The following is a 13531-nucleotide window of genomic DNA, read 5'->3' on the forward strand; positions in this document are numbered from 1 at the left end:
GGAATACGGCAACACGTGGCGCTCATACGTTTCACGTAACGAGGTAATACGAAATGTATGGAAAATATGGGCAATATAGGTTAAATTGTATTTTATTGGAAACGTAATGCGAAACGAATCTAAGCATCTGTCCATATCTATTTATTCTATGTATATCAGACTGTAAAATAATCTCGGTTAATCATATAGCTCGCGTTAAATCATCGCAATAATTGACATTCCTGATCGAAAGTAAATTTTATTTACGGAATTGTTTGCGTGTTTTGTTACGCGTAACTAAATCTCGCGGTACGCTGTGTTATTAGATGTGAATGAATGCGAGAACGCGTCACAGATTTGCGCGAACAACACCAATTGCGAAAATACCGTCGGTTCGTACAAATGCGTGAGCAAGCCACAGAAGTTGACGAAAGTCCTCCAGGACGAGGATTACGACGCCGAAGAAGACGACGACGACGACGACGACGACGACGACGACGACTACGATGGAGAAGGTGTGACGGAAGTTGTGGAATTCGGGAAGTGCGAAGAGGGCTTCAAGAAGAACAAATATGGCGATTGCATTGGTACGTATAATCACTGTTTAATCAATTTTTTAATACTCTCGGCGTAAAAAACTATTTGTATGTTTCAGACGTGGACGAGTGCGTCGAAGGGGACGAGGGCGAGCCCCACGGTTGCCAACACGAGTGCGTGAACGAGCCTGGTGGTTATTACTGCTTGTGTCGGTCCGGGTACGAGCTCCACGACGATGGCGTGTCTTGCAACGACGTCGACGAGTGCAGGAAAACACCCCCGCCTTGCTCCCACGGCTGCGAGAACACGGAAGGCTCCTACGGTTGCACCTGTCCGTTTGGATTTAGCTTGAAAGAGGATAATGTCAGTTGCGACGAACGTCGATCGAAAACGTGCGAGACGTTGACGCCACCTTGCTCTGACGCGTGTCAGGAGACGAACGACGGTCCGATTTGCGATTGTCCTGCAGGGTATCAGATTCTAGACGACGGTGCTACCTGCTCGGACATCGACGAGTGTGCTCTGAGCTTGTGTTCCCATTCCTGCATAAATTTCGAGGGCAGCTTCTCGTGCGTCTGTCCGGACGGTTTGGAAACGTCGAGTCGCGACAAATTCAATTGCACGGACATCGACGAGTGCGCGGGGAACGTTCACGGCTGCGAACACGAGTGCTCGAACGTTCACGGGAGCTACTCGTGCGTCTGTCGATCCGGGTTCGTCCTGAACGACGACAAGAAAACATGCTCGGACGTCGACGAGTGTTCTGGCAGCGAACACGGGTGTTCTTACGTCTGCTCGAACACTCCTGGAAGCTACAGCTGCTCGTGTCGCGAAGGACACGCGCTCTCCGAAGACGGTCGTAGCTGCAAGGACATCGACGAGTGTCTCGCAAACGCCCACGAATGCTCCCACGAGTGCGTGAACGAGGAAGGAGGCTACCGTTGCGTTTGTCCCGCAGGTTTCGTTTTGGGGAACGACACCAAGACTTGTCAGGACGCGAACGAGTGCCTGGAAGGAACGCATCGGTGCTCTCACGAGTGCAGGAACACGATAGGATCGTACGAATGCGCGTGTCCCTTTGGGATGTCCGTGGCGGGCGACAAAAGGCTGTGCATCGCGATCGACGTGTGCAGCCAAGCCAATTGCAGCCACGTTTGCCTGAAGGATCGCGACACCTACAAGTGTAGCTGTCCCAACGGTTACGTCCTGAAGGACGACGGGAGAACTTGCCAGGATTACGACGAGTGTCTCGAGGACGAGCACGATTGCTCCCACGACTGCATCAACACGCCAGGAAGCTACAAGTGCGGTTGTCCGGAAGACTTGAACCTTCTGCAGGATGGGTTGACGTGCGAGGACACCGCGTGCCCCGCGGGACTTCGACAGGACGAGAAGGGCCAGTGTCAGGACATGGACGAGTGCTCGACAGGAGCCCACGACTGTTCTCACCTCTGCGACAACGTCCATGGATCGTATCGTTGCTCGTGTCCTTCCGGTTGGATCTTAACCGACGATGGAGTCACCTGTATCGTCGACGATCCTTGCTCGAACGCCTCCTGCACCCACGTTTGCTCCGTGGATGGTTCTCGACACAAGTGCGAGTGTCCTTTGGGCTACAGACTCGGCCATGACGGTGCAACATGCGTGGACATCGACGAGTGTATGGAAAACCTCGACAACTGCAGTTTCTCTTGCAAGAACAAAGAAGGATCGTACGGTTGCGAGTGCGATACAGGATACGTTCTCGCGGAGGACGATAAAAGTTGCATAGACATCGACGAGTGCGCCGAAGATCGCCACGATTGTATCCACGGTTGCATAAACACGGAGGGAAGTTACGATTGCTCGTGTCCCGCGGGACACGTATTCTCGAAGGACGACCGAGCTTGCAAGGACATCGACGAATGCCAGGATCTTTCGCACGATTGTTCTCACTTATGCGTGAATACTGTCGGCGGTTACGACTGCGGTTGCCCGGCCGGATGGAAGCTCGAGGATTCGAGGAACTGTCGAACGATCAGCGAGCGAAACTGTTCCCACGTGCACGAGCAGGACGAAGGCGAGACTCGTTGCGGGTGTCCCGAAGGATTCCAACTGCAGGACGATGAGACCACTTGCGAAGACGTGGACGGGTGTAGCGACGATCTTCGTTCGTGCAGTCACGATTGCACGAACACCAACGGTTCTTATCGCTGCGAGTGTCCGCCGGGCTTCCGGCTTAAAGAGGACGAACGGTCCTGCGAGGACGTCGACGAGTGCGCCAAGGACATCCACGGGTGTTCTCACGAGTGTAAAAATTTCGATGGCGGTTATAATTGCTCCTGTCCGGAAAATTTCATCCTGGAGAAGGACAACAGGACCTGCGTCGCTGCGAACGGTTGCGAACGATCGAACAACTGCAGCCACACGTGCACGAACATCCCCGAGGGTTACAGATGCGAGTGCCCCGCGGGATATATTCTGTCCAGCGGCAAGGAAACTTGCGAGGACAGGAACGAGTGCGAGGAGGCGAGCAACGAGGTAACGAACGCCTGCTCCCATTCGTGCGTCAACACCGAGGGCAGCTACGAGTGTCGATGTCCGACGGGATATCGACTGGCCGGTGATCGAAGGACCTGCGAGGACGTGAACGAGTGCGTCGAGGACAACGGGGGTTGCTCTCACCTTTGCGCGAACATCGAAGGTGGCATGGAGTGCGCCTGTCCGGACAATTACAAGCTCCTCGAGGACGATGGGAAAACGTGCGTGGAGATCGACGAATGTCTGATCGACAACGGCGGCTGCTCCCACCTGTGCCATTACGAGAATGGCACGGTGTCCTGTTTCTGTCCGCCCGGGATGCTGCTGGAGGATGACAACGCCACGTGCGTCGAGGAGAATAAGTGTTACACGGAGAACGGCGGCTGCTCCCATTTCTGCAGCTACGTCGACGGCACAGTATCTTGCGCCTGTCCGCTGGAAATGATTCTGTCCGAGAACGGAACCGTCTGCGTGCAGCGGAACGAGTGTCTCCTGGACAACGGTGGCTGTTCCCACGATTGCAATTACGAAGGAGGCGACACGTTCTGCTCGTGTCCGCCGGGGATGATCCTCTCCGGCGATAAATTTCTCTGCATCCACGAGAACAAGTGTTTGGTCGACAACGGCGGCTGTTCGGACATCTGCGCGTTTAAGGGCGGGTTCGTTGGCTGCGAGTGTCCATCCGGATTCCGATTATCCGAGAAGGACAACGCCACGTGCGTGGACGTTGACGAGTGCTTGGAACTGAAGGACAATTGCACGCACAAGTGCGTGAACCTTCCAGGCGGATTCGAGTGTACCTGTAACGACGGTTTCAAGACGAACGACGTCGAGCCCGCTGTCTGCGACGACGTGGACGAGTGCAAGAACAAAAACGGAGGCTGTTCGAACGACTGTCTGAACCTCGTGGGATCGTTTCGTTGCTCCTGCCCGCCGGAATACGTTCTCGAGAACAACAACAAGACTTGCAGATTGATCGACGATTGCAAACTGAACAACGGGAACTGTTCCCATCACTGTCACCGCGAAGAGGACAAGACTCGCTGCTCCTGTCCGCTCGGATTCAGATTGAGGCAGGATCAGAAGACCTGCGAGGACGTGAACGAGTGCGAAGAATTCGAGAACGACGTCGAGCTGGGCTGCTCGCACGTCTGCAAGAACACGAACGGTTCTTATTATTGCGAGTGTCCCGCGGGCTACGTGCTGTTGCCGGACGACAGGAAGAACTGCATCGACGTGAACGAGTGTCTGAGCAGCCAACACAATTGCAGCCACGACTGCTCGAACCTCCTGGGGAGCTACGCGTGTACCTGTCGCGAGGGCCACTATTTGCACTCCGACAAGTCCAGCTGTCCGGACATCGACGAGTGCCTCGACAGGAACGGCGACTGCTCCCATCGGTGCACGAACACGATCGGTAGCCATTTTTGTTCCTGTCCCGATGGATACGAGCTGTCGAGGGACGAGAGAACCTGCGTGGACGTGGACGAGTGCAGGACAGGCGTGGCGGAGTGTCTTCACGAGTGCGTCAACACGCCTGGCTCGTGGAAATGCGGCTGTCCGGACGGTCATGTTTTGGCCAACGACTCGCGAAGCTGCCTGGACGTCGACGAGTGCAAGGTGAACAACGGCGATTGCTCCCACGGTTGCTCGAACGTCGCTGGAGGCGTGACATGCACTTGTCCGGATGGTCTGCGTTTGGACGAGAACGGAAAGACGTGCGTCGACGTGGACGAGTGTTCGACGGAGAACGGTGGCTGCTCGGACGCCTGCGTCAACTTGAAAGGCAGCTTCGTCTGTCGTTGTACGAGCGGATTTCACCTTGGCGCCGATTCCAAGACCTGTCTGGACGTCGACGAGTGTCAAATGGAAAATGGTGGCTGCTCCGACGCCTGTGTCAACGTCCAAGGTAGCTATTGGTGCCAGTGCCCGAAGGGTTATCGTTTGAAGGAGGACCTCAAGTCCTGCGAGGACGTGGACGAATGCCAGAGCAACAACGGTGGCTGCTCGCACGCGTGCATCAACGAGCTGGGCTCCTATCGGTGCAACTGTCCCGCGGGATACGTGTTCAGGAACGATTCTTGCCACCAAGTAGATCCCTGTGCAAGCAACAACGGTGGCTGCGAGCAAATCTGCGCTGAGAAAAACGGTCTGGCCGTTTGCAGTTGTAGAGAAGGCTTTCGATACGACGAGACTGATCGCTCCAAGTGCAGGGACGTCGACGAGTGCGATGGTCAACACGGCTGCGATCACGTCTGCTTGAATACTGTCGGGTCCTTCGAGTGCGGCTGCAACGGCGGCTTCGAGATGCAGAATTCTACGTGTGTCGGTGAGTAACATTTACGTGCAACGTGCAATATTATTGGCAGGACTTGAGACAAGATAAAACCACAAGCACGATTATTAAAAATCATAGAGGTCTTACAGAAATTTCGTGCACTGAATTAGAATAGTTAGAGTTCGTATTCATACATATTGGTCCGATTCAGAAATTCAGGGGAACGATGATTGGTCGCTTTCAGATGTGGACGAATGCGCGAGTGGTCCGTGCAAGAGAAACGAATGCATCAACACATACGGCAGCTTTCGTTGCGGGTGCGGCGCTGGATATCGATTGGACGGCGACGATTGTGTAGGTTCGTGCAAAATATCTTCTCATAACGATAGATTAACTATACGTATCAATTAAGTCTAGCTTACCGTGATCAGATAACGACGAATGCGTCGAAAACGCGCTTTGCGTAAGGGTGTGTACCAACACGCTCTGCTTCTATAGATGCACATGCTCGTAGGGATTTAGATCGCACGGAGATGATTGCACGGGCAAGCATGTCGATGCGCTTATAAGCGCCGTCAAACGACGATGCATAGTTACCTAACGTGATTTTGGCCGAATAAGATGGATCGATTGCGTTCCAACACTTTTCAATCATCAGATAACCGAATCAGGAGGTTGTAGCATAGAAAAAGTTCGTTTCACGAATACAGCGATGCCTTGGAAATCGCTTAGTTACTATTTAGATCTAAAGTAGTTTTATTACTTTATGACACCGTGGTACTTGTAAGTAAACGTGATCTTCCCTCTGTAATTAGATATAAATGAATGTGAGTGGAACAACGGCGGATGCGAGCAAGATTGCATCAATACAATAGGATCCTATGCGTGTGCTTGTCGCGCTGGCTTTGTCACGAATCAAAGGTAATGAAATTAATTAAATTCGCCTCTATGCAATTAAAGGTTTCTGGGAATTTAGATATTCAGAGTGAATCGATATATGCTTTTTCCTTTATCTATATTTCGGTCATACAGCGTCTTAAAAATATGAGATACACAAATAATAAATAATACATGGTATATATTTAAAAATATTCTTAAATTTATTTCCAATTAAATTGCAAATTAAACGATGTGTTAAAATTTTCGTAAACTTTCGTGGTTTTGTTCGCTAGGAACAGAAGCCATTGCCAAGATATAAACGAGTGCTTGAACCGTAACGGGGGATGCAACGGTGAATGCGTTAACACGGCCGGAAGTTACTACTGTAGCTGCAGTAGCGACTTGGTGTTGGCTTCCGACGAGAGGACTTGCGTTTCACCGGAATTGAGATGTCGTGCCATGGAACCGCCGCTGCACGCTGAAGTGTGTGACAATTTCTTGCGCGAAATGCGCTTAATTATTTATTATATAACAATTTATCACTCGCTACAAACTCTTCTCATTTAACAACTCCACTTTCTTCGACGAAGGTGTTACACGAAAAGGTGTTTAATTTTTTATTAACCCGTTGACAATTTTTATTGTTCCAGATCAGATGCGTTGGTCATTCTTCGGGGGCGGTGGATTATCCGGTTGGAACCGGATGTCACATACGATGTCGAAGGGGTTTCAGGTTGGAAGGACCGCACACGAGGTATTGCATGGCTGGTGATCGATGGAACGGAAAGAAACCTTCTTGCATTCAAGAATCGATCGTGACCGATTCCCGTTACCACTCGGGTAAGCCCTTTCTCCAATCTTTTTACAGGCACTAATCTCTTAGAACTACATTAAACCAGGTCCGAGAACTTTACGACGAAGACTCACGCTATTGAAAACTCGTTAAATTAATCTCTATTGTTTGTGGTTCTAATAACGGTTTGGCGATGGCTACGGTAAAATTAAACTGTAATACGGTTATGGAAATATTCAATTTCAAACTCACGGTACTATAATCCCGCGGGAGTGTTTTGAATTAAATCGGATTATTAGAATCTGACGTTTCGTTGCAAGAATATTTTTATTATTATTTACTTTCTACGTATCTATTACAAATTTATGTTAAATATTTAAGAACCATTACGATTCATTTTACCTAGGAACAGTGGCTATCGGATGAATGCATCGAGGTAAGAACTATTTTAATTAAATGACCGTAGAGACTATTGAAGTGTTTATCGACGGAGATGTTACTTCCGTACTAAAAATCTTGACATTTTCAAAGCTCGTTTCGAACGGAGAACCTAGTAGCCAGCTACTTTGGTGGTTTTTGCGAATGATCGAGAAGAAAAATCGCCGTCTGCGGCAGTTATTTACCAACGAAAATCCTCCGGCGTATTTAATTAGTCACGCGGCCGTTCTTAAACAGCATTTAATAATAGGAAGTTCCGGCGTAAAGGCCGGTTGCTAACGACGCCATACGTTAACGCCACGCCTTAACGAGCTTGCAGGGACGCGTTTTCGTTTTTTACATTTCATTTCTCGGTCTCCCTTCTGCTGTCTTCAGCCGTTTTGCATTCTTTTTCCCCCCGCTCAGCGCCCTATTCCTCTTTTCCGCAATAGCCGCTCGGTGGTTTCGGTCCAACAACGAAATTTTTGCTCTTGACCGACGCGTGTGCTTGCTTTCCCTTGTTAATCTAATATTGCGTTTTAACGAAGCTTTTTTTACAAATTTTATGACTACATTTATCATTGTTTTGTATCTTTTTGTAAGGACTTATCGAACGATCCTCGTAAGAACGTGCATTCAGTTAGCTAGCTCGGTGTAACAGGACAGTTACAGGGAAGACGCGAAATAGAACGCCGCGGTAATTGAGCCCTACAGCAATTTAGCGAGTAGTCGATAATTTGATTACGAGCACGGAGACAGTTCCGTGGAACGTGATAATTTCAGCATGACGTAAGGATATATGTATGTCGTCGGTGTTACTTCAGCGTCCCTTCTCATACTGGCTACAGAGCTATAATTCCGACCGACATTTCACGGAAAACCGCATGTTTAATAACAGGCTTTGTTGCTTCAGACATGCCACGACCGTTCGTGAGGTGTCCCCGAGACATGGACGTGGAGCTACCCGCAAGGCAGAACACGATACGCGTCACATTTCCACAGCCTAAGTCCAACATGAACTGGTGGAGGTATTTATTCCCATACAGTATCAATCTTATCGCGATGATTAATGCGTCGTCAAAGGTAATTCGGTTTCAATATAATGAACCCTCGATGTTTCGCAATTGGGGATCGATTTAACACAATTGAGTTTGTATCGCGTATCAGAAACAACCTTTACTTTCGTTGCAAGTCAAATTCGACGACGAAGCGAGTGTATGGTCATATCAGCAAGACGACGTGTAATTTTATTCAAGGAAACGTTCTATCAGACTTTAGACTATTGGGTTGGTTAACCCTTTTCGTAAAAAGCTAGTCAAGTGCTGTTTAATAATAGTCTCGTACGAATGAAAATTTTGTCCGGCGAAGGAATGTTTCAAAGAGCAATGCAGAAGGTAAAATATTTTTATTTTAAACAGAATTTAACCACTTGTGGTACACGCGTTGTTTCGGTAGTATTTTTTTCATTTTTTTTCAGTTTCCTTTTGAAAAATATAACGGCACAAGGGCCATTGTGTTTCATTTTATGTACTGTCAAAGTATACTTTATTTTCTGTACGACATATTATTTCACGCGTTGTCTGTCGACTACCACGTTTAACGCTTGAGATATCTGTAAAAATATTTTTTCAACGTTTTCATTGTACCGACTTTATGGATGTATTTTCTACGTGAAATTTATTTTCGGTGAATTAAAATATAGGCTACTTTGTACACGTGCTTCTTCCTAAAAGGAACCATTAGTTTTCTCAAATAAAGTTACGTTTCATCTTGCTCTTAAAGACACATTTCCATTATCGATAAAGGGTTGTTAAATGAAATCACGAAATCAAAAGCGGGAAGTATGATAGTACAAAATGGTACATTCGGTGCACCTATACGCTGCAAACAGCAGGCTTGTGCTTGGTTCCTACAAAATTCAGGAGATTGCTCTGAAGGCCTTCGTTGGTATTCTATCTACAACCCTCTGATACAATTTTAAGGGGTTGAATTAGGAATAAAGTTAAGCGTAACATCGATCTCGTCGGTCGAAGGATGATTAAATTTTACAATCTCGGCATATAGCATTGCAATTGTTAATTTACGAATAATCGAACAAGACGGGAGGAAAAATCGAAAAACGGAAAACGAGACGATTATTTCACGCCCCGGGGGTCTCCGTCGTCGAGCAACCTGACTGAAACTAATTAAAACATTTATCTCGCCGTCATAGTACGTTTACCCTTTTACCGTGAAAATCCCCGTACGTCGACAAAAGCAACGAAATTAATTTCTTTTTGCGGATCTCTGGCGCGCAATACGTTCCCACAATGGAATTGGTTTATCTTCCGTCGCAACCTGGACTACTCGCAAGCCTGCTGCGCAGCACAATGGGAATTCCAAACGAGCTTAGAGGGTTCCTTCCAAGGGTGTATACACGTCTTTGCCCCGGTATTTGTGCTCGCGTCTCTATTTATTCGACCGACCGACACTCGGTACAGGCATTCAGCCTGATACAGAAATCGTCTGGATCGCAACGCGTTAGAGACGTCGATCACTAGCTGGATCGTAAAGGCGGCGTGGATTTACATGCTAATGGCTCGTCGATCAGTCCTCGAGATTGGATATCTACGTTTGTGACAAGTTGGATTCAATCTTTCTTGAGATCGATCAACGACTCATTTTTATTTTTTTATGTGTACGTACAGATACGTGGACGCCTCGCCGTCTTGGGCCAAGCAATTACAGGCGGATTTACCTGCCGGTACAACGGTTGTCACCTTTACGGCCTGGTCGCCCGTGTCCAATTACACCAGCACTTGCAGGATTGTGATTCGGGTCCGAGGTGAGTGTTCGGAGCTAATTTTATGGTACCCCTCGCCCATCGTGATCGTATCGACCCTTTAACGTTTACATTTTCTCGTCCAAGTTCTTTATTTTATACAGTCGAGTCTTGAGTAATTAATATACAGTGAGTTAATCATAGTACATTAAAGACCAAACTTCCATAAAGAATAAATAACCAAATCTGTTTACTCTATGAATCCACTGATGCAACGCGAAACGCCTAATATTGATATTTGACGGTTGAACTTGCTGCAAATATTATTCTGATTTCGATAACGCGTTTTCGTTTCGACAACATAATTATGCTGCGTGTGTACGTACTGCGTCAATTTCCGATTGAATTATTATGGACAGAATGCGTATTGATCGTCATAGAAGGAAGTAAACACTGGATGTGTGCTTCGACACAAAACGGAAGTGTTGCTGAAAGAAATACCTAATTTACCTATATACTCGAGAATAATACAACATCAAATTTTAACTTTGATATTTTTGAAATTTTTGAACTTTATTCATTTCTCGAAATAAAGTTTATTTAGCTAGAAGCAAATTTTATCGAAAGTGATAAAACACAGCAGAAAAGGTTAATAACTGATACCAATTTTCCTCCGAGTTTCTGGGACTATTTTTACAGCACGATACGGCGGAGAGTGGAAAACAATGTTTTTAAAACATCATCTGAATCCAACTTCGAATCTATCCAACCCGAGGCCATTAAATTTATCGAATCGTCATTGTTTCACCGTTGCTTTCTACGAGCACGTAATAACACTCAACAGGAAACCGTTCTCCAGTAGAGCTGCTACGGTTTTCGCTAGCAATGTCACATAAATACACAGCACTTCGGGTTACCTCCGACTCTATTTTTCTCCTCCGGTTTCCCGGCGAGGCCATCGAACTATCGATAAAAAAGTTTTTTTACACCATAGAAACATTATTTCATTGGTCCCTATTCCCATTCTCTATTTGTTTCTCCGTCGGTCGCGCCCCGTTTCTCTTATATATTTTCCCGAACAATGCTCGAATATCCAACGCCGCGATTGTCTTATCGGGCTCTGATTTTTCAAATTTAATTTCAGCACGCGGCGTGAATTTTATTCGTGGTACGAATAAAAAGGAATTACGGTCTATCGTGGGCTAAATGTACGATTCTTTTTCCGACGCCTTTGTGAATCAAGTTTATTTAGAGCTCGATCGTCGAGGCTCTGGTAAATCTAGATTTGTACGACGACCAATACGGACAATCATATTGGAAGGATAATAGAAGATCCCAAAGGCAACGTAAGGAGGATATCCGATACCGTACAAATCGATACTACTCTTGTCTGGAGAACGTTTCATGGGCGGTTACACTATCCATACTATATCCGGCGTGCTTGTCAAATAATTCGACAGAGACCTGGAATTTTCGAGAGAGTTTGCGACTCTGTACGAAGAAAATGCCAGAGAAGTATGGGAACGGAAAGAGGACACGTGCAATATAGGTAATAGATACACAGTCGTCAGATGATCAAATTATGTGCATTAAAAATAAATGACGCGTCGTACGATATAAGATGTTTGGAGTTCCAAACACTGCGTAAGGGCGAAGACGTTGGTCTAGGATTTACGGAGTCGATAGATCATCGAAGTTTCAGGGAAAGAGTACGCATACCAGAACTGGCACAATATCGCGTAATGCGCAGGAGAATGAATGGGCCGCGACCGCAGCTCGAATAGAAACGTTATTTAGCGGTATTACTTGATCTCGCTTGTGCATGATTTACGATCGCGCTGTTTAACCGCGAGATAATAGCCTTGTTGCCCCCGAAGCGTTCGCGTAGAAAGAATCACGATACGCGATCACATATCATCCCGCGAACAGGCTTTCTCACGTGGTTCCTTTGTTTTTCCATTTTTTCCTTCGATGAGTAACTCGTTTCCAGGGTGCAAAGAACGTGTCCCATAACTCTCCACCCTGATCGTTCAATGCAACGTCTCTATTATTAATGTCAGCGTTCTAGTATTTACCATGGATCACGCGAGCCCTGTAATTCGAGATTCTATCGGTTTTGCGCGCAATATCTTGGAATATATTAGAGATTTAGCTTTCCTAGACCGTGGCAAACCTAGCTTGGGAAAGTAATTTTTTAATACAAATCTGGATCAACAATATCAATAAACAAAATTAAATTGAATTGTATGTCAAGGGGTTAATGAACGATCGTGTCATAATCTCGCGGGATATTTATTTCACGGTGGAGGGTCGCTCGTAAATTGTGAGTGGTTTGGGAGACCACAAAGAGCCATTGTGCCATTGTCGACAAAGGGCAGCGTTTCTGCTCGCTTAGTTCATTTCTTCGCGATATTCGAGTCGTCGATGACGACGGAATTTTTGCTCGATCCTGTCACCAGCAAACTTCCGCTTGCTGTTCGCGATTGCAAGCGAAGCACCGCGCTTGAAAGGATGCGCCTCTACCTCGGGAAAAAATTACCCGGAAGACAGTTTGAGGAATAACGCTTAAACGGCACTTGGCGCGTTCGAAAGGAAGCGGCCAAAGGTGTAATTACATTTACCGCACAACCTGTAACAAGTAAAATGTGACTTGATATTCATCGCGAGAATTAATATTATTATTAGACTTATGAAAAATTTCAAATCATTCTGGAAAAAATATTTTCAATTGCAATTACTTTTGTTCGAAGGAAGCTCGAACGTGACCACAGATTTCTTGACTGAAAAAAAGAAGAACGAGCCCATAAGTTTTCCCGCGACACCGGAAGCTATTTGAAAGCCATATACGATTCCGTTTGGTCGACGCGTGTTCGAAGTCGGCCATCTTGCGGCCCGAACAGCCGTAAAACGTTCCGCTTTGCAGGGAAGAAACGCTCAGATTCGTACCGTTAATTCCGTTTTATCTCGTGTCGTTGCTTGTACTCGGAAAATCGTTCCCCGGAGGAAGTTGTACGGTCGAGAAACTCGCAACTCTTGCGAAAAGTGCAACGGGTACAGGTTAACGGTGCAGGCCGTCCATGCGTCGGTGCAACGGAACGTTTCCTCGAAAACAAACAAAAGCGTTTACCAATTCAGCGGAAACCCCCGGATCGAAGAGCATTAACGAGCGGCCGGACGAGTTACGAAACCGCGATTCAATTTCGAACTAAACGAAAGACGAAGGAGAGGAACGAACGATCGAACGCGCAAAAGAGGAGCAAGGGCTCGACGATCGATTCCCGCGTAACAAAAGGAAACTTTTTCGAGAACCGTGGGACAGTAAACGAAACCTGGCTCGGTTGCATTCGTATCGAAGCCTCCGATACCG

At 47.1% G+C, this 13531-nt stretch overlaps 1 protein-coding gene across 1 annotated transcript in view; it reads left to right on the forward strand.

The window, feature by feature from the left end:
* Window positions 1–13531, forward strand: part of LOC122402879 (fibrillin-2-like) — a 67537-nt gene that overhangs the window by 25659 nt on the left and 28347 nt on the right. Inside the window, exons 8-15 of the mRNA XM_043406037.1 lie at window positions 306–566; window positions 635–5365; window positions 5559–5672; window positions 6130–6235; window positions 6487–6676; window positions 6844–7033; window positions 8317–8431; window positions 10091–10227. Coding sequence (XP_043261972.1) covers window positions 306–566; window positions 635–5365; window positions 5559–5672; window positions 6130–6235; window positions 6487–6676; window positions 6844–7033; window positions 8317–8431; window positions 10091–10227 — 5844 coding nt within the window. The remainder of the gene's footprint in view (window positions 1–305; window positions 567–634; window positions 5366–5558; window positions 5673–6129; window positions 6236–6486; window positions 6677–6843; window positions 7034–8316; window positions 8432–10090; window positions 10228–13531) is intronic.

Source organism: Colletes gigas, unplaced genomic scaffold, assembly GCF_013123115.1.
Source record: "Colletes gigas isolate AHSC1104 unplaced genomic scaffold, ASM1312311v1 Colletes_gigas_Sc00041, whole genome shotgun sequence".
Classification (NCBI taxonomy): Eukaryota; Metazoa; Arthropoda; class Insecta; order Hymenoptera; family Colletidae; genus Colletes; species Colletes gigas.